Source organism: Osmerus eperlanus, chromosome 22 (genome assembly GCF_963692335.1).
Source record: "Osmerus eperlanus chromosome 22, fOsmEpe2.1, whole genome shotgun sequence".
NCBI classification, from domain to species: domain Eukaryota; kingdom Metazoa; phylum Chordata; class Actinopteri; order Osmeriformes; family Osmeridae; genus Osmerus; species Osmerus eperlanus.
Genome location: NC_085039.1, coordinates 5,501,851 through 5,523,815, shown reverse-complemented (window position 1 = coordinate 5,523,815; position 21,965 = coordinate 5,501,851). Strand labels below are relative to the sequence as shown.

The 21,965-nt window shown below is 38.8% G+C and overlaps 1 protein-coding gene across 5 annotated transcripts in view; it reads left to right on the top strand.

The window, feature by feature from the left end:
* The window catches only part of slc8a1a (solute carrier family 8 member 1a), a 33,853-nt gene extending 13,018 nt beyond the window's left edge, over window positions 1-20,835 (top strand). For 4 of the 5 annotated variants that reach the window (XM_062448055.1, XM_062448060.1, XM_062448058.1 and 1 more), the window contains 9 exons: window positions 10,750-10,856; window positions 12,807-12,827; window positions 13,142-13,159; window positions 13,259-13,273; window positions 14,938-15,006; window positions 16,116-16,243; window positions 16,977-17,076; window positions 19,298-19,570; window positions 20,237-20,835. In XM_062448055.1, coding sequence (XP_062304039.1) covers window positions 10,750-10,856; window positions 12,807-12,827; window positions 13,142-13,159; window positions 13,259-13,273; window positions 14,938-15,006; window positions 16,116-16,243; window positions 16,977-17,076; window positions 19,298-19,570; window positions 20,237-20,613 — 1,108 coding nt within the window. In that variant the 3' untranslated portion in view covers window positions 20,614-20,835. The remainder of the gene's footprint in view (window positions 1-10,749; window positions 10,857-12,806; window positions 12,828-13,141; window positions 13,160-13,258; window positions 13,274-14,937; window positions 15,007-16,115; window positions 16,244-16,976; window positions 17,077-19,297; window positions 19,571-20,236) is intronic. The other variant, XM_062448059.1, reaches the window with a different exon arrangement.
* The last annotated feature ends 1,130 nt before the right edge of the window (window positions 20,836-21,965 follow it).

Below are 21,965 nucleotides of genomic sequence, written 5' to 3'. Positions count from 1 at the left end.
TTGAATGCATCATTTCATGTTGAAACAAAGAAGTGAAACTTATGAGAGGCCGTATAGGCCATAATTCATACTTGGTCTCACATACACGCCATGACCTCACATATATACCATTATACTCTCACATATATACCATTATACTTTCACATATATACCATTATACTCTTACACATAAACAACTTGGTCTCGCATACAACACCATAACCTCACCTATATACCATTATACTCTCACATATACACCATTATACTCTTGCACATAAACTGGCATACTCTCTCACATGCACAGTCAAACTTTACTTTATTTACTATCATACTCTCACACAGATTGCTATTCTCTTTTACACACACAGAAATACCCTCTTATATGCACCATCATACTAAAGTATGACAATATATGTAAGAGAGACAAATAGTATGTGTGAAACAGAATCGTAGTATATGTAAGTAATATTAATAGTCTATGTGAATAAGAATAGTTATATGTAAGAACCATAATTACTGTGTAAATGTAAGAGAATAACAGGATGTGCAAGAGAGAGTACTTGTCTATGTGAGAGAGTACTGAATTATCAGTTCCTGATTGGCTTACACATGAAGAAGAATGATTTTGGGTAACGCCTACCTTCCCTATCTAGACGAGACTGAATGACATGACAAGATGGCAGATAGTGGGCAGCTTAATGAAGCCATTGGACTCATTAATAACATTTTGAATAGTCCAAATGCTGCGGCGTCATTGTAGGGAGGACAAACCCGTTCCTGAAATACGTTTTTACAGTTATTCCTGGGGAAATTATGGAATTCAATTACATATTAACTGTACTAAAATACTTGTGCCCAATAATATTTGCTAAATTTAAAAGGTTTTTAATTTTACCTCAAAGCTTTTTGTGAAAATGAGGCTAGTTTCATGACAGCGAGTTTAACATGTTAGCTGATTAGCCAGTATGAGTGAGATATGTATACAGTTAGGGATGGGTATCGAGAACCGGTTCTTGTTCAGAACCGGTTCCCAGTGAATCGATTCCTTGGAATCGTTAGCAAAATTCCTTAACGATTCTGTTAACGATTCTCTGTGCCGTTAAACAATTAAAATGCTACGTTTAATAATGGATTAAAAATCGATATGCTCAGTTAATAATGGGACACGCGGACGTCTGTCTGAATACACTATAAAAGTTTGCCATAGACAGACTGCAGCAAACATGGCAACTAGGAAGAAGCGTTCTAAAGTTTGGTTGTATAGTACGTATATGTACGACAAAATGACAACAACGCCACTTGTAACGCGTGTAAAAAGTCTATTTCGTCGAAGGGAGGAAATACTACAAATATGGGTAACACTTTATAATAAGTCAACGTTTTTTGGCATTTACAGTGTTAACTAATAGTTAATCCTTTATAAAACATTTTGAAACATTAACAATACATTATTAAATAGTTAATAAGCTTATTATTAAACACTATGTTGATCATTAATAAACACTGTAAAAAATTATGCATTTTATTCATAATACAATTCATAAGGTGTTTGATAACTGCATTATCATACTTTATACACAGCTTGTTAATATAGTTGCAAACCAGTAGTTTAAAAGGTGTTAATGGTACATGAGCTGGTATAGAAAGCATTAGCAAATGGTGAACAAACCATTTACATTACCTTTATAAAGCATGAGTAAATAATTAACAACATATTAACTTATGTCTTTAATTAATGTATGCCAAGTCGAATACAGGATGTACACTATGCTTTGCAGATATCTTAACAACTATTTTATAAAGACTTACTAATGATGCAACTTCTGATTAGTAATGCAAGTAATAAAGCATTTACTAACTGTTAGTTAAGGCTTTTGCGTGACCTAATCTAAAGTGTGAACTATTTATGCCTTATTAAGCATTTATAGAAAGACTATAGGCCTATAGATGTTGTGTTTTTGTTTTTTAGAAGAAATTGCTGTTAATTTATTTACCTGGGTAATAAAATAGTATTTTATTTCCATTAAGAAGCAATACAGTAGAATTGGTATAAAAGTTGGTTACCCGAAGATGTATTTTATTTTCCAAAAATGGCTGTAATGAACTGCAAATGTTTAGCTACTCCTCGACAGGTCTGCAAACGCCTTTGAAAGCAGAGATTTGTTAAAATGTTTGTTAACTGAGATCGTAGGTCGAGGTCAAACAAATCGTTTTAACAAATTGAGGCGACAAAGCGTTTGCTGACCTGTCGAAGAGTAAACATTTGGTTTCTTATATACTACAACAATACGTGGGAAGATCCCAAATCAAACACGGCGAATCTGGAGCAGACGCCATCTTGTCAGAGCAATCAGCTGCACTTGTACTGGTGACGTCACTACATCTCCAAGGCAACATATCAACAACTCTTTTGAGAACGTCTTCTGAACCAATAAGAACAGCATATTGGTTCAATTGCAACAACAGTACGAGCGTTCTGATTGGCTAATGGGTAGTCATGCCAGCCGCGTATTAAGTCTTTATATATATCTATGCGCGTATTGACCTCATCTGCGGTCTGATACGTATTCTTATTGCCCTCCGCTGATGTCATCTTCAAAATGACATCAGCTCGAGGAGTTTTACTATCCAGATGACAATGAAGACATCAACAGCGACGAGGAAATTCTTAACTTTCTAAAAGAGCAGAAAAGTGTGAACACAGAGAGATAAACGACAAGCGCTAGGCAGATTGCTAGGTTTGGTTGCTCAGATTTCAGATTGGTTTCTAGGTGCTAACACCTGAAACACACCGTGAGAAGACGAGTAGAGCTGAAAAAAACTACATGTTTTAAATGAAAAGAGCTAAAAATGCCATATAATAAACAACTTACTAACCTCGACCGTTCGGTCATGCCGGGAAATATCAAACTGAGGTTTTAACGTATCGACTGCTGTCACTCTCGGCTAGTAGAGCTAAGTAGTTAGTAAGACACATGCCTGTCATTACTTCAATAAAATAGTAATTTTGTGTATCACATTGTGTTGTGTCTGTTTCCTTTTGAGAAACGTATGTTCAGCCTTTGTGAATGTGAGGTTCGAGAATGGACAAGAATACCTTAATAAATAACTTATAAATGTTTAATAAGGCAGAGATAGTTCACACTTTAGATTAGGTCACGCAAAAGCCTTAACTAACAGTTAGTAAATGCTTTATAACTTGCATTACTAATCACAAGTTGCATCATTAGTAAGTGTTTATAAAAAAGTTGTTACGATACCTTTGTGAATGTGAGGTTTGAGAATGGACAAGAATACCTTAATAAATAACACAAAAGCCTTAACTAACGCTTAGTAAATGCTTTATAACTTGCATTACTAATCACAAGTTGCATCATTAGTAAGTGTTTATAAAATAGTTGTTAAGACATCTGCTAAGTATTAGTGTACATCATGTATTCGACTTGGCGTACATTAATTAAAGACATAAGTTAATATGTTGTTAGTTTTTTACTCATGCTTTGTAAAGGTAATGTAAATGGTTTGTTCACCATTTGCTAATGCTTTCTATACCAGCTCATGTACCATTAACAGATTATAAACTACTGGTTTGCAACTATATTAACAAGCTGTCTATAAAGTATGGTAATGCAGTTATCAAACACCTTATGAATTGTATTATGAATCAAATCCATAATGTTTAACAGTGTTTATTAATGATTAACATAGCATTTAATAATAAGCTTATTAACTATTTAAAAATGTATTGTTAATGTTTCAAAATGTTTTATAAAGGGTTAACTACCTTTTAGTTAATACTTTGTAAATGCCAAAAAGCGTTGACTTATTATAAAGTGTTACCCAAATAGGAAGAAGCATTTGAACACACAGCATGGAATGAAGTTACTGGAACGTCATGTGTTCGATGCATGCAGCAGCGCAGCTAACTTTCGCGCTTCATCTCTAACTATCTAAGGTAGAGCTAAACTGCTCAAAAGTGATCACAACCCCTTGTTACTGTGTGAAGCAATTTGCCTTTATTGTGTGTAGTCGATCTAGTTATCTTCTGTCCCGTTGTTTGAAGCATACATTTTAGCTCCGGCATTCGTCTCCCATTAGTATTGATCTTATTGATCATTTCACGTTATCGGGGCGGCGTGTGTTATCAGCAAACGTTCGCGTGTCACATTATTAAACTGAGCATATCGATTTTTAATCCAATATTAAACTTAGCATTTTAATTGTTTAACCTTTTAATAGTCCTGTTAAATGTGCCTGAAAACGCCTAAACAACATACCCAAAGTACATTGAAAGCTTTTGTTGAACCATTTGGAGTACATGCATGTAAATGGTCTCTTTTGAAAGGTGACACTGAAGTTATTTCCCCTGTTGTTAGGACCCCTGTAAGTCCTACTGGTGTTGAGTAATAGAAGCTTGAACACAAGGAAACTGAAAGTTTCTATCTCCGACTAGATTTTGTTTTGAAAACAGAGGCCTGAAGAGGCCTAGAGGTGGTAGGTATTAGCTCATTTCAGAGCCAGTCAAAGCCAGTTTGAGAAATTCGTTTAGAACGAGTGTGTGTGTGTGTGGGGATGCAGGACGCACAGACCTATGGCTGTAGAGGGGAACATCGATAAGAGAATCGATAAGGAATCAAATCGATAAGCAGGAATTGATAAGGAGTCGGAATCGTTAAAATCTTATCAATACGCATCCCTATATACAGTTACATTAACAAACCTCTTCTTTGTAAAATATTTTGTCTTAAATACGATGGGAACCCATCACATTAACAATTCTAAAACGCACCACACGCCAAATGTCTTTTTTTGTCAAGCGTCTCAAAGCTCAGATTCCGAGTCAGAGTTTCATGAAGCTATTTCGTTGCAGTGAATGGGTGTGGGCACTCATCGGGCATAAACAGCAAATGTTTACTCCTCGACAGGTCTGCAAATTCCTTTGTAAACCGAGATTTGTTAACGAGACCGTAGGTCGAGGCTTAGAAACAAATCGTTTTAACAAATCGAGGCGACAAAGCGTTTGCAGACCTGTCGAGGAGTAAACATTTGCTGTTTATGCCCGATGAACATTTGGTTTCTTATATACTACAACAATACGTGGGAAGATCCCAAATCAAACACGTCGAATCTGGAGCAGACGACATGTTGTCAGAGCAATCAGCTGCACTTGCACTGGTGACGTCACTACATCTCCAACGCAACATATCAAAAACATCTCTTCCTCTTCTGTCTGCTTCAGATGCTTCTTTAAAACGGGAAGCGATTGCGGGGCGTTTGCGGACCTGTGCAAAAACCGTATTTGGTTGTTTTTGGCTTTTTAGGCTACTTTGTTGCCGGGCAGTCTTAAACTGTTAGAACCCCAGTGCCACATATGGGACAGTATTCACACAGGTATTGGCATTTAAATGATAGTTTGATTGTTTGTTTCATCAGAAAAACTGATCTGGGACTTTTGACTCAAGTAGTGGGGGTGCTAGCTTGTTCGTATAGCTTCCTAAACAACTATGGAATTCTACATTTGAGTTTTTTGGTGGATTTGCCTGACTCATTGTCAGAAACGTTGGAATCAAAGACAACAGCCATCCACAGGGGCTATTTCTAACAAACGTTGACAATGAAATGCGCCAGCTCTTCAGACCTAGATCAGGTGCATCAAGGAGCGGCAGCAGCACTCTGTCAGGAGTTAGTCTTGTGAGAGTGTGAGAATGTGAGAATGTGAGAGTATAATGGTATATATGTGAGAGTATAGTGGTATATGCGTGAGGGTATAATGGTATATATGTGAGAGTATGGTGTTATATGTGAGAGTATAATGGTGTTGTATGTGGGAGTATAATGGCATATATGTGAGAGTATAATGGTATATATGTGAGGTTATGGTGTTGTATGTGAGACCAAGTTGTTTATTTGCAAGAGTATAATGGTGTTGTATGTGAGAGTATAAAGGTATATATGTGAGAGTATAATGGTATATATGTGAGGATATGGTGTTGTATGTGAGACCAAGTTGTTTATTTGCAAGAGTATAATGGTGTTGTATGTGAGAGTATAAAGGTATATATGTGAGAGTATAATGGTATATATGTGAGGTTATGGTGTTGTATATGAGACCAAATATGAATTATGGCCTATACGGCCTCTCATAGAAACTTGTCTAGGCTGTGTATTCATTCACGAGAACATATCAGAGGACATACACGCCCTACAGTAAGCCAGATATGGCAATGTTTTACATTGACCTCTGTATGACAGAATACTCTAGAATTCTCCTCACTAGGACAATACCACATTCACTTCACCACATTATGGGTTGGTAGCTGAGAGATAAACTATGACAAAATGAGGGTTTGTTTGGTTTATTGAAAAACTAATCTTCTTCGGATATAATGTAAATTATAAAGATAAATGCTTCTATTTGTTAACGTTTATGTGCATGTATAGGACCTTATGTCTTAGATCTAAAGTACTATTTAACATAGAGTAACTAAAAACATACAGTAAAATAGTCTTCTTAAAAGAAAGCATCAGAAAGTAAAAGGATGACTTGGGAGTGAACTTCGTAGTTTGGATTATCTAACTGCTTGGCAAAGAAAACTGCTTTGGAGGAAATAGCTTAGGCTGTAGAGATATTGTCAGTTTGGATAATAATTAAAACAGTTTAGCAGCTTGTTATAATGCATGAGTGATTTAGCTGCAACGACCTGAAATGTACTGCCATCTAAAATCTGCTGCAAGCTTAATTAATGTACACTACAGTATGACAGTAAAATTACATTTATTTTAAGACCAATATAATTCTTCTGCATCAGACCGGAAATGGAAAAATAATCTGGGTGAAAAATGAGAAACATTCAAAGGCGAATCAACAACTACTAGATTGCCTTCTCCAGAGGCACCCAAAAGAAAATTGCTCCTCACAGTCCTGCTCTCAGCTTGTAAGTATGATGTATGAATGTGGCCGGAGTTTTATAATTGAGTGGATCATGAACGAGTTTGTTAATATAGTTTTGACATTGAGGAGTTAGCCTTTCGTGCGGCTCAGTCTAAATGATGGTCGAATTTGGCTTGGCATTAACTTCCAGTTAATGAAAGATGCCTCCAGTTGTATTACATGGATTCACATCAGTTAAAGGGATGTCCTTTATGTTAGACTGCGCAGCCTTTTCCATTAAGCATGTGAGCTACGATTTGGAATGAAGAAATGGTCAGAGAAGTAAACAATTTGTCCCATTTTCAGTTTCTAGGGGTTTATTTGGCTAAAGTGCATCCTGTTGATTGAAATCTTCCAAGAAAAATTCCAATAGATACAGCAGTACAGAAAATGTAGTAAACACCATCCCAGCAGGAGGCTGCCCTTTCCAGAATTTCACCACAAAAGTATGAATGTGTCGGAGGGTGTCAGATCTGAAAGTTAAAGGGAACATTTCCCCCTGAGAACTAGACCCAAGAAAATAAAGGGCAAATATGCTTGTCCATATAACACCGTATTTCACTGCTATTGCACATATTACTCACTGAGGTCTCCCCAAAGGCTCAGCTCATTAAACGTTGCACAGGAGGAAAGGGAGATTACAAAGGCATCCATAATGGAGAAGTTAGCCATCTGCTTGCTCATTGTTACCAGGATGTCGCCATAATCTATAAACAAACATCAAACAAGGTCCTGAGACAGATATTCAGAAACTGCCTTTTAATAGAGTCACTTCTCAGAAACAGAACTGAGCGAACTGAATTTCAATGTCTACCTTGCATATTTTGGTCAATTCTAGTATATTGTCCATGGTTTCCAAATGCCTGTGCTGCAGATGGTGGTTTACATGTATACATAAGACCACAATGTAAATGAACCACATGTTCGTGAATCCAATTTAGACATTTCATGTGAATCAGTGACACAGGATTAAGACAACACATACAACACACAAGAACATTGAAACACACAATTGACTGCTCCTTCAACTTCACCTCATTCTAGACCCACGTCAGCAGGAGCTAGGGATACCTCAGAGGGTGGGAATTAACAAGGCAAGGTAGAGGGAGTTTGTAGCTCTCAGGCCCAGCTGGTTGTTGGCCCAGAGTCAACCCAAGCATCAGCTTAGTCAGAGGGCTGGCCTGTTGGGATAGGATTGACACAAGGCTAAGAAGCTAGTGGAAAATTATGTTCCGTCCTCCTAATGTCTATCTAACCCCTTTCTCTCCATATCGGAGAGAAAGGGGCTATCGCTCCGCCATAGACCTTTTCCCTCCATTCCCTCTACTCCCGTCAGCTTAACCTCTCACTCACTCTCAGTGTCTGCAGCTAGACTATATCCCCCCTCTGCCTTTGACAAAGCCGCAGGGAAGGAATTTATAATTCATCTGAAAACATCCTCCCTGTTTTCTGAACCATACTTTATGGATGCAGTGCAATTTTTATTCCTGGCCAACCAACACTGCGTTTGAAAGAAGGGGCCCTAATCTCTCCAAATTGTTGCAAAGAGCCAGAAAAGTGAAATCCCCCATTTCACAGTTGCATGAGCTTATTAAGGGGTCTCTTTGAAAGCGCTGTGTTTGTAGGATTTGCAGAGCAAAACTGAGCAAAATGAAAATAACGGGCAAACAGCGGCCCACCGCAACCCACCGTCTCAGAGTTATCAGTTCCCCACCTCTCTGTCAAGCACTTTCTAGCTAAAACAAGCCGCCCCTATGAAAACACGAGGAACTGACTTCAAATGTAATTCTCCTTTTCTTCCTTCAACTCTTTGTCGCCACATATGTACTCTTATTGTTTGAAAGTGAGTAACTCATTTTTAGCAAGTACCGTCAGTGGATGGTTTCATTTTTCTAAAACAATACGTTTGATTCTGGGGTTAAGACTGTACTGTTGGATTATCAAGCAGGATTTATTTTGCTAGTCGGTGACAAACCATAAGCATACATGCTTGCAGGAGATTCTAGCATGTTGCCAGGGAACTTGATTGCTCCCTCAGGGCACAGCAGGGCTCCTGGTATTTCCATTCACCAGATAATCCTTACCCTTTGTTGTAATTGCACAATAGGTCAATCAATTATTCATGTTCATCTGAGTAAATTACTGTCACCTGTGAAAGGTCCCCTAACAGATTGTTGTGAATAAGACAAACTAGTTTTGACACTGGTAAAATCTAAAACTAGTTTGAGGTGCAGATCCAAAAGGAATTGGAAAGATAGTAGTGAAGAGAACGGATTTGACTAAATTGATGTTTTATTGAATCAAAAAGCTATATGAACTCTATGTGCCCATGATAACCTAACTTTTCTTCTCTGACTATTAGCGCAATGTAGTTTGTAATAGGTTTGTACTGTATCTGTTTGAATGTATTCAGCTTTTTTGATATGTTGTTAAAAAGGACAGTAAAAAATCGAGCAGGGGATTTATAAATAATTTTCAGTATGATTTATGTTTCTGCTGTTATGCTACTTAATGTATTTGAACTCCAACCCCAAATGGAAATCTGCTTCAGAAGATTTTCATTCAAACCAAGTAACCAGACATTTCTTTAACAAATTGCCAGTTTATCCTCCCACGTTTAGGGAAGTCCGGAAAGCTTCAATGTATCCTTCCACCTCCTCAATGTAGTTAGCCACAACATTTGGACTAAGACAGTAAGTGCATTCACATGTGTATTAATGTCCATTGAATTTGGCTCTGTGTTCAGGCAATAGGCCTCTCATGTCCCCAGTCTCTGGTTTGGATGATAAACAATACTCAGGAGTTTGTCTTCCTCCTCCCTCTGTTTTTGTCTTGCATTGAATTAATCTCCATATTAGGGTATTGCTGTGCAGAGGGGGTCCTGGTCCTTTTCAAACATGGGATACAAGTCATAGGATCAAACTATTAAATAGATAAATAGACCATGCATGGCTTGGTCTTCAGTTTCCAGTACTAGGAAGGTGGCTTATTTTCAACACGTCTCTTCTGTAAATGTTCCTTCTCATAAACCATCCAGCAAGCAGCTGTCAGTGAAAGTGTATCACACACAAAAAGTATAGCTATTGAAACTATTGTCTCCGAAAGTAAAAGCAGGAAATGGTCATTAGGATGTATAAGAATGGAGAATATACAGTACAGTAAACATAGATGGACCTCTACTGTTTAATGTAAGATACTATGTAAGAAGCTTTGGCTCTTTAAGTAAAAGCTTCTGTTGTGTTTTGGCCCAACTGCCTGTGGAAAGAGCTTTTTTGTAACTACATCCATAGTGGTAAACACCTTCAACCAGACACCTCATGCCAATGTGTAAAAGCCCTGTACCACTTATTAGTAGCAACTAGTATTTATCCTCTTCAAGTTGTGTTACAACGAATAATATAACACAGGTTAGCAAGCTTAGGAGTCTTCAGTGGTCACGGCTGACATTGCAACTAATCAAGGCTTTACCTGTGAGAATCATAAGCAATTGTCTTACAGACACCCAGTGAATTATTTCAAATCAACCTATTATTCTTCAGGCTTCATCCCCAACTGGCCATTCAAAATAGCTTGGTTTGTTGGAGTTTTCTTTCCTGAGAGATTACTTTCTTGCGTTAACTAAATGGAAGGCCTTATTGGATTCACCATTCCTGTTTTGTTTGTTATTTCACTGAAATCTAGTAAATGCCACGCTACAACCTCTCCATCTTGTTTTTTTGTTTGTCAATTGTGTGTTTCCTTGATGCATGCCTTGAGTTATTTTTGCCTTTTTCAAGTCTGCACTCTCCACACGCTTCTCTCTGCAACTCTTTCTCTTTCTCCCTCTCTTTCTTTTTCAGCCAAACTATACAGATCAATATAATCGATGACGAGGAATATGAGAAAAACAAGAACTTCTTCCTTGAGATTGGAGAGCCTCGTCTGGTGGAGATGAGTGAGAGGAAAGGTGGGGAGTCCCCTTTCCCAGGCTTTGGCCCCTCCCCCAACCCCACCCACTCGTTGTCTGTGCTTGCTCAAACCAAAATACTGTATGGACATCCAGGGAGAAGTAACCATGACTAAAGTACTAGACATTTGCCTATTGTTCTTGTTGAAGAGCACTGTGTAGGCTGGTTTAGCCTATTTCCTCAGAGGATGTAAAGCTTTGTTATCCTCCTGCTATCCTCTTATAGATTTGATGATTTAGAAATCAGATGTCAAGTGCAAACCAGTATACACAATGGTCTTCAAGGGTCATAAATGGGCCAGTGGACTACTAGATTCAACCTGTTACGCTTACTTACAGATTTTTCAGGAACATCCTTCAGTCAGTGATTGTTGATGGGGGTGACTATCAAAAGTTGTACAAAGTCCTTTTATGTCCAAAGGAATTGAACACAGCTCCTACCAAAATCAGGATGTATGTGCTCCTATTTTACATGAGATGGAGTGAGTGTGTGTGCAACCCTCTCTATCAATCCCTGTCCAAATCCATCGGTGGTATTTGTGTAGCATGACAACCACCTCCTTCCCAACTCCACAAACCATCCACCCCTCCCTCCACCTCCCTCCCTCACCTATGTCCCTTTTTGTTTTTTGTTTTTTTGTACCCATGTCTTGTGTTCCCTCACAGGAAGACCCTAGCGATTAGAATACTTGACCACGAGGAGTATGATAGGAGAGCCAGCTTCTACATAGAGCTGCAGGAGCCCACATGGAACAAGAGGTTGACAGGTGTGAGAGTCTCTTCCAGAATAGTCCGCTGAGCTGTTTCCAGTCTTCTTACCTCCTCCTCCTTCTCCCCCTCTTCCTCCTACATGCTGTCTTCCTCTCTCTCTCCTATCTCCCACTCTGCGCTTTGCCTCTTTTTGCTGTCGCAGGGCCTGCCCTTTAGTTTGCTGCATTGCATTGATTCTGGCCAGCTTTGTTTACAGGAGGCGGTAGGGAGGATAATATCTGACCAGTTTTAAAAGTTGATACCTGGCCCTTGCAGGACCCCAGTCAAAAAGCCTTGAGAGATATAAAAAAACAAAAATAGTATTGAAGATACTTTAGCATTGTACAACAAGTGGTCATATGAATGCACAGTATCTTGTTTTTGTGTGGTCTTGAAACGAGCGAGTAGCATGCCTTGTCCATTCTAACCATTCTCCTTGTCTCTTTCTAACCATTCTCCTTGTGTTAAAATTTGGGAATTTCTGGAAACATTTACGTCGCTGTACAGTATTACAGTTTTTGACATTTTACATCTGCTGGTGACATATTTGTGTACCTCAAGCTTGCCCCTCCTATCCATTGTGTATGCCAGAAATTCAGATGCATTATGCAAAATGATTCATTAGGATTACAAACTATAAGCATAATTTGTTTATTAAGTATTGATTTTAAATAAGAAATAGTCTGAATCACATTAAGAAAAACATACAATCGTTATTACATACTGTACATATTGATGTATAGACATTTTATTTAATAATTCCATAGTTTCATAGAAAACACTGTGCTTTCCAGGACGCCATTGCTATGCTACTTTTGATGCCATCAGTCTGTGTTTAGGCTATTTATCATTATTATTTAAACTAACTGAGGAAAAATCTGTGACATCAACAAACACTGTGTCATTATACAGCACAGTAATTCAGGTACCACTTCTGCCTTTACACCGGCATGGTTCACAAGACATTACTCATTTAATGCACACAAAGCATTATGGTTTGTCACAAAAAAACTAACTAGGGAGGTATATGGATGAACTCAAGCACACTTGGAAAAGTGTCCTCAGATATTGCATCATAACTGGCTTATCTGTCATGTTTTGCCCTCAGCTCACGTGTTCATTCTCTTGTTCCATTGTTACTGTTTCCATTTCCCACTTACCTCTGCTCACTGTCTGTGTCATCTGTTTCCCCCCTATCAGCTGTGTTGCTTCAAGAAGTTGGTAAGCAGTTCACTTTTTCTTGTTCTCTGCTGAGATCTTCTGTCACACTGACTGTCTCAGTTTTTCATTGTCTGAATCATTCGTTGCTTCAACTGTCATTGTCTGTACCATTGTAGTGAAAGAATCTTTAGATAAACTGGCAGCTGTACTTTTTACTGCATATTTAAATATTTCATATTAATTTCCTTTTGTTGTTGACAATATTATTCGTAATGAAAACTCAATGTTTTGGGATGTAATAACAAGACACCAAAACTGGGATTAAGAAACTGGGATTAGTAATGGGTATCTTTTGATTTTCCTTCTCATTTTAGGTGGATTCGTTAAAACAGGTATGAGATACGACAGCAACAATGCTATGCTTTATACAGTGATTTCTACTAATTCCAGTTGGAGTTCATTAATCAAACATTTCCATTAATTTCTGATAGACAAAAGACTTTATGGTAAGAAACGATTCAGTGTTGTGACAGTTTGCTTTGAAAATCAATCTAAATGTAAAGCAGAAATTGTGCTTCTCCGACCCGCTACTAATAATCCAACTGAGGCTTTTTGTCTACTGCTCAGACTGGATTTGTTATTATGTCTACTAGACGTCACGTGTCTGTAATTGACATAATAGAGATGTTGATAGAATCATTAGGAACGATTTAGAACTAACCAGCACAAGATGGCTTTCTTGTGGAAGTCCCTTTAGCTAACCATGTATAAATTCGAGCATGGTGTGTTTTCACGTGGATTATTCTTCCGACGTCACAGTGTGTACGCTCGGAACTGGGATTTTGTAGTGCCCGCTTTTGTCACACTTTTGGGCATGCTTCATGGAGCGAGTCATGGAGCAAACTCTGTCCAATGAATCTCCCAACACTGTGGCAAAAAAGTGTGAACGTGAGGAATAACCTCCCTGTGTGTGTGACCTCACTGTGTGATGTGTGTCTCTCAAGACACGTGCCATTTTGCATGCTGCGGGGGGGATGGGTCACTCAGTCAACCCTAATGTGACCTCTGAAGGGGGGCCTCTGCCCGCTGAGGCAGATGGGAAGGCGCCCATAGGTATGCAGTCACTGGTGTCACTGAGTATGGTCCGTGCTCTTTTAATGGCGGGGTCACACTTTACCACTCACTAAGGTGGGACCTCAAATCAAGTCCAGAGGGAACTGACATTCTGGCAGCTCTCAATCCCTTTACCATGTGCAGTACTTTAATGACTGCTACCATGCTATTTACATATTTACATTCCAATTTGTCAAATGAATTCCAATTTGTTTATTGTTTAGCAATTGAAAAGGACTTCCCTTTTTCTTAACAGTTTTCATTAGAGAAATACTAATTGATGACATATGTAATGTACATGATATAGGTGCAACAATGTAAGCGTGAAGTCATTTCCACTACAGTTTATACAGTACCTCGACACTTCATTTGAATGTTGTTGTCTTAACACCTGGAATAACTGTGCCACTTATACAGAATGCTGAATATATTTGTATGATGGTATTGTATTCAGTATCATACTTGGTCCAACCAAGTGTTGAATTTGATGCTTCGTATGAGCTTTTAATGAAGGCATTGCTAATCATCAATAACTTCACGAGACATATCACCTTTCAAGGTTGGCAAATACTGTATGTATAATAACCCCTCATTTAGACATTGGGCCCTGATCAAACACCTTTTGTTTCCTTTTATCCTGGATAGGTCAAAAGTTTCAATTGGGCTTTATGGATATTGATCTCTTTTTTTGATTGCTGAGTAAAAATGTGAAAAAAGCAAGAACTATAATTCAATTTAACTTTTAGTTTCATTGTAGTTTCGTAAGTGTATCTGTAGTAACAACAATTGTACTGCTCCAGTATGCAATAACATGGTATTCCTGTTTAGCTGTATTATCTGAATAAGGTATGATTAATGTGGGGGGGGGGCTCTCCTTGTGAAGGACCACCTTAACCCACAACTTAACCCATAGTGAGAATGCCTACATCAGACCTTGTATCACTTAAGGTTCATATAACCTGTTGTTACTACATGTATTATTACGCAGTTAAATTCTTCAATTTTGACTTTGAGAATGGGCCACTGTAAAATGAATTGTTTTCAACTTGTCCCTCAGGCAGGGATGTCTACCGGAAAGTGCAGGGTAGAGATAACCCTGTTCCCTCCACCATTATCTGCATTGCAGGTATACGTTCACCAGTTTACATCTTTTTTTCTCCCCTTTTCCATTGTATCTTCCTTCTTCTTCATCCCACACACCATCCACCCTTTCTAGAATATTCTCTCTCATTCTCTCTTCATTTTAGTCATTACACAAATGATTTATTAATGGTCACTTTCATTATGTTTAAAAATTAGGGCTCAAGATTATAATTAAAAATAATCCGACATAGTCCTTTCACTTATCACTAAATTGAAACCTATCTATCTCAATCGGAAGGGTTCAGAAGGAGAGTTCAAGTGGATTTGGAGTAAACATCCAAGCAATTAAAGGTTGTTTTTCTATACAGCCACTCCTATATTGTACAGCCCATAAGCTAACTACTCATCTTATGAGTGGTTAGCGTACGTTTGCGGTTTGTGAAGATATAGTCACATGTGATTCATGAATTAACCAACATGGATGTCTCACACCCCCGAGCATTAAAATGTTCAGTAATGTTCGTTTTTTGCCTCCAGTGTCACTATTCCTGTATGACCTCTTGTACTGAGCCATAGCAGTCATCCCGGTTCTTCTTGTCTTTGTGAGCTGCTATACCAATGACACTCACTGATGCTAATTGAATTCCACCATTCCAAATGCCACAGATGGATTATTTTTGTCAACTCTTCCAAAGGGCAATTTTGTAACCTACTGTTTGTATGGATTGAGGGTGACATTTTGATTGTTGAATTTCAGATACATACTTTGCCAAGTCATAACATTTGAAATATGGGATGACAAGACAAAACAAATGTATGAACATGTAGGAGACAGTGGTCTTTGAGGTTAGCATACTGTTAATGGAACTGTGGAATTTGGTGAATTAAGGACGTGAGGAGGGGGAAACAATGCCATGCTTCTCAGGTATTTTCATAAAGAGGGATGAGAGTGTGTAGGCGCCTTGTCAAAAGAAATTGTGCACATTGTAAAAAAGAGAGGATGTTTTGCGTTCCCATTTTAGATGCCGAACCTGAATCCAAAAGCGTGTTGTCCTCACACAACAAACTGAGAATTGGCTGTGATATGATTAGTCATCGACTTTTAGATAAGCCCTAAGTGTCTGTCTCTCTTGCTCCCTGTTTATTTGTCAGAGGAGGGCGATGAAGAGGCCCTCTCAAAGAAAGAAGAGGAAGAAAGGCGAATCGCCGAGATGGGCCGGCCCACCCTGGGAGAACATGTCAAACTGGAGGTGGTCATTGAAGAGTCATACGAGTTCAAGGTACTGTTGGTTTGACTTGGTTCTGGTGAGAAAGAAAGAAAGAAAGAAAAATTAGAACAGCATCATATAGTTTGCTCAAACTAAAATCATCTTCAAATGTAATCACTCACCTACTCACCATTTTCTTTGCTTTTGGTTTTCTCTGAGATCCTCATCCACCTTCATTATAAAAAACCCTTAAGACAGGAGCCAATGAGCCAGTTGTACTTGAAAGATGGTATCTCCCACTCCCTCAAGTAGACTCAGTTGAAAGCCTGTACAATACTTTAATATTTTTTTTCAGACAGAAATGGTCTTGGGACATCTTTTAGTCCAAAAGGCATTTCGCAGAAAATGTCAGACACTGTTTTTTTTAGAAGACGTAACACTAGACGTAACCACAATTTGACATTTAATAACAAAATATGTTTATTAATCTCTAAGTAATTTTGAAAATTTTCTAAGGATAGGAGCAGGGCCAGATTGTGGTTCTGTGAGGTCCCTGGGCACATGGTTCTTTTGACATGTGTCTGTGATTAACACAAAGATAAGAGATTTTTGGAGCTTGTTCTATGACACAGGGCCCCTCACGATCTGAGTGGTCTGAGCAGACACTTAACGTAGCAAGCATACAGTAACACAATTCCAACAATACAACTAAAATAAAAATATCCTTAAAATGTACTATGTTTACAAATGATGTGTGTGATTAAAATAATACATGAATTACCACACACCTTTGATATCCTCACAGAACACAGTGGATAAGCTTATCAAGAAGACCAATCTGGCTCTGTTAATTGGAACTAACAGTTGGAGGGAGCAGTTTGTGGAAGCCATCACAGTCAGTTCTGGTAAGTCAACCCACATTCACCAATACAGTTAGCCACACTCACTAATACTTACTCCAGCCTGGAAAACCTAATAAACCAAAGTGTTCATTTGGTTTGGCAAAAAAGAGTTTTCTTGGCAGCCTACAGCAGGCTCTTAAGAAATCATGTTTTGAAACGGATGTAATTTATGGAAATCAGGAATTTGTTTGTAGTTAAAAGTCTGTTTCAGTTTAGTTTGTACCATGACCATATCATGGGTGACCATACATGTCAAGCCATAAAGTGTATTTTTAATAAACTAAATAAAAAATCTAGTATGGAGATGCATGCCTTACACATGCCTATCAGAAATGTTACTAACATATACTGTATAGCATGTCAGATCTAGCATATCCCATACTGTAGAACAACTAACATCATTTAATTTGTCCATCCAAACCGCACAATATTGTTGTTAAATGAACACTGTTGTCTATGTTAGCATGAAGCCAGCTGCTGGAATCATTTATAAGAATGCTTCCTACTGTTAACTGGAACAGAGCAAAGGCGACCTCCGAAGCCAAATCCTGAAACAATGCAATCTGAGGAAAAGACCCCCAATTGTGTCTGGTTGAAATCAACGCTTATTGTTTCTGAAACTGCTGTTGAGGAAGATTGTATGCATGAGAGTCTGACATAGATGACTAGCCAGCTATAGCAAATTAACACCTGATTGTACACTCTTAATTTTACAGATGTTTTTAAACATCTAGGCTTTCAGAGTCCCACAGATTACTAGTAAGATTAATTTTTACTGTTGGAGATATTGTTCTATTTTATTGATGGATAAGTGCCTTGCTGCAACATACATGCAAACAACTCAAGAAATCTAAAGTAATTACTTAAGAGTCACTCATGTTGTTCCTGTCCAGCTCATGTCCTGGAGCGTCATGTTGGACTAAAAACAAACATTTGTGTATATTCTGGAACTATTTCTCGTAAAATGACGCAATAACTCTCTCTCACACACACACACAGACTCCTACTACCCACGTCACATACAAAGTCTCTCAGTTCCTGAGTGGAACTGACAGAGCTTGTTAGCGAAGGAAGAGCATATGGGAACAAGCATGGCATCCAAACCCAGGCTGAAATTCCACAGAGGCCTGTAATGTGATCATTAAAGCCCATGTAGCAAATTAACCACCGGAGAGTCTAGCCTAGGTTCTAATCCAGACAGACTCCCTTCTGCATCATGCAGACACATACACACACGCACACTCACACACTTTCACTCAGACACAAGCATACAGTACACACACAGACAGTCACACACTGTCACTCATTTATCTACCCACATTGATACGTACAAGACTCGTTATTAATTTTTAGTTTTTCACACACACACGCTGCAAACATACATCATATATTTGTGTATTTATAAATGCTGGGAACTGTTGTTACTGATGGTCAATCATTACCAAGAAAGCAAATGTGATTTGCTATGAAGCATCGTCAACATAATCACAGCTGGACCTGTTTGCTCTCTCCCCTACTCAGAAATACACACTCACACACACAGTACTGTACATACACACAAAGTTATGTGTTCTACACCCTTTCACACAAGTCTCTACAAGTTCACTGACAAAAAACTAAACACACACACACACACACACAGAAACCCACAAGAACAAACACATGCAGTAATGGACCCTTTTTCACTCAGATCAACAAAACTTTCAAATGGATTTTCACTTTGGCATTTTAAGCCGCGCTGTCAGGGGCTCTAATGAACCCTCTCATCAATGAAAGGTGACAATGCTCTCTGTTCTGACTTGATGTGATGAGAGACCTCCCTTTTTGTCTAAGGAGTGAATTTATGTCTGAGATGAAGTAGCTAGAAGTGTGAGGAGTCAGTGATTCTGCTGAAAATGGCTTATCCACAGTGCATGTTTGTTTCAAATGGGAAGAATTTTTGGCCCTTATTTCGATTTTTTGTCTCTTCTGTCACTGACACTTTTCTTCCATGCCAGAACGTGTCTGGAAAACTATAAAAATCAATAATGACCATGTAGCAGTCCTTTAAATATGTATCAGTAAGATAACATTTGTATGCCTAGCTGTGCGTTACTCACAGGAACGTTCTACATTCAACATTTTAAACCATAAAAGCAGAATAGGAGTTTCTATTTTGACCATAAAGTCATGTAGGTTTGAAGACATCCGTTCTATCCATCTGTATACATTCCTCTGTTTCCAGGCAACGACAATGAGGACGAGTGCGGCGAGGAGAAGCTTCCGTCTTGTTTCGACTACGTCATGCACTTCCTGACCGTCTTCTGGAAGCTTCTGTTCGCCTTCGTGCCGCCCACTGATTACTGGAACGGCTGGGCCTGCTTCGTGGTGTCCATCAGTGTGATCGGAATGCTCACCGCCATCATTGGTGACCTGGCGTCCCACTTTGGCTGCACCGTGGGCTTGAAGGACTCGGTGACAGCTGTGGTGTTTGTGGCTTTGGGGACTTCTGTACCAGGTTAGTCCTTCATACACTACTGTAATACTGGGTAGAGGGTTGAACAATCTCACTGGGTGAGGAGGAAAATAAATTATACTGAGATTTTCTAACAGCCTTAACAATGTCAGTTTCAGTTTAGTGGAGCTGGCAGCTTCATGTGGTGGAGCTGGCAGGTTTGAAGTAGATATAAGTTAAATGCCTTCTTTTAGACTTGGTAACCCAATATTTAGTTTGAAAACTGAAAGTTTACGGCTAGAGTTAGTGTAAAGAAATTGCTATGTCATGACATAGAATTTAGTTTTAGCAACATTTGTGAAAGTTATTGTGAAAGTGTAAGAAGGGACAGTATGGAGGACAAGATAAAAATTGGTTTGTGGCATAATTTATACCGCTAAACTGTAGTTAAGTGTAACTACTTCGCAGTTACTACAATTTTGTTACTTTTGGTATTGCTATGTAGTTATTATATAAATGGCTACCAAGAATTGTATTAGGTATTTTCTGCAGTTGAATCAGAGATGCAATAGATGGCAACTTAATTACCTATGTCCAAAAGCATGCTACTTTATAACTATATCTAAGCAATATCAGATTTTGGAGTAGGTCATCCCAATATTCCCCATTTTCTTTGTCCTCTATTCTTCTGTTTCTCTCTCTATCCATCCACTCTTGTCTCCCCTCTAGACACATTTGCCAGCAAGGTGTCAGCCACCCAGGACCAGTATGCCGACGCTTCCATAGGCAACGTGACGGGTAGCAATGCCGTCAACGTCTTCCTGGGCATTGGCGTGGCGTGGTCCATCGCCGCTATCTACCACGCATCCAAGGGCCAGACCTTCAAGGTGAACCCTGGCACTCTGGCATTCTCTGTCACCCTCTTTACCATCTTCGCTTTTGTGTGCGTGGGCGTGCTCATGTACCGGCGCCGGCCTGAGATTGGCGGCGAGCTGGGCGGGCCTCGTATCCCCAAGATATTGACCACAACGCTCTTTTTCAGTTTGTGGCTATTGTATATTGTTTTATCGTCGTTGGAAGCCTACTGCCACATTAAGGGTTTCTAGAACCTACCCAGTTGGCTTGGGGGAAAAAAATCCACTTTGACTTGGAAACACCTCATCCAAGGTATCTTCAATGCCGACTACTACCATCAGAAACTTTTAAGCCGTTCAGTGCAACATAGTGTTGTCTGAACCAGTGACAACCACCTTGCCCACATCCATGGGATCAATCCCTTCATTGGGATCTGTGTTCATCCCTTTATTTAAGCATTCATCGATCTCTGCGTTGAGGTCACACACTGTACAACGACTTTGGAAATGTTGACCATAACTATGTGGAATCTGATGCTATCGATGTGCGCCTCCGTATTGTTAACCTCTTCATGGCTCACATCTCAGGGCTCTGAGTTGTTCAGAACATCCAAGCCTTCTAATCGTACAGCTAAAGCACCCCAGCCTAAAGGCACTTTCTTCTCGTCCACTACAACTATTTATGCCTCATCAGAGACCTGTCCATACTCCATTTCCATTTCAGTCTTTGAGCGTACAATAATATCCAATACAAATTAGTAGATATCTTAGTATAGGAGTAAATGAACCAATTTTGCATCATGTAGCGCCTTCTACAAAAACATGAACATCAGAGGTAACAGTTCTAGAACACACATTATTTGCATGTAATACATGAAGTGAGGGATACGGGTTGGGCAAGGGGTTTAGTCCAGGGAATACGGACCCAGGTTAGGGTAAGGGATGTAGTGCTACATACTTGAAGCCTGGACTGGGACCGATGCAACAGTACTGACCAATGGACATTTTTTAACATGTGCAAGGTCACACCTTAATAAAGGAACGCAAAATAGGGGAAAAAATACTCCCCTGGATATCCAGATGCTTCTGTGTATTTGTCCTTTAGCTACTTAGTTGTGCCAGAACTATAAACAGCTCTTTTTATTCATGACTCAGCTGTGAATTAGGCTGTAGGCTGTATATTCAAAATGTAATTTTGTTCAAAAGGAAAAAAAGTGTGTTTGGATGTGGAGAACTTCAAAGTGAGCCTTAAAAGGGCTTCGGACGGTTTCCAAGATTACTATGGAAAATTAGGAAAAACAAGAAGGGATAAAATAACAATAGATTATGTGATTTTTTTAAATATTTTTGGGGCTGGTTCGAATGAAAAGGGAAATATTTTTGGTGATTAATGCTTAGTTCCTGATGTAAACTTTTAGGAAATTACTCATTTCATGACAACAGTAGATGATAATGCTGTGGTGATGGCTGTAAATTAAATGTTAGTGACATGCTAATACATTATTCTGTGTCCTTTTGTAATGTAAGTTAATTAGCAACATGTCACTAGTGTGTCAACATTTTCCCTCTAGATAATTAGCAACAACCATATTACACGATAGTTA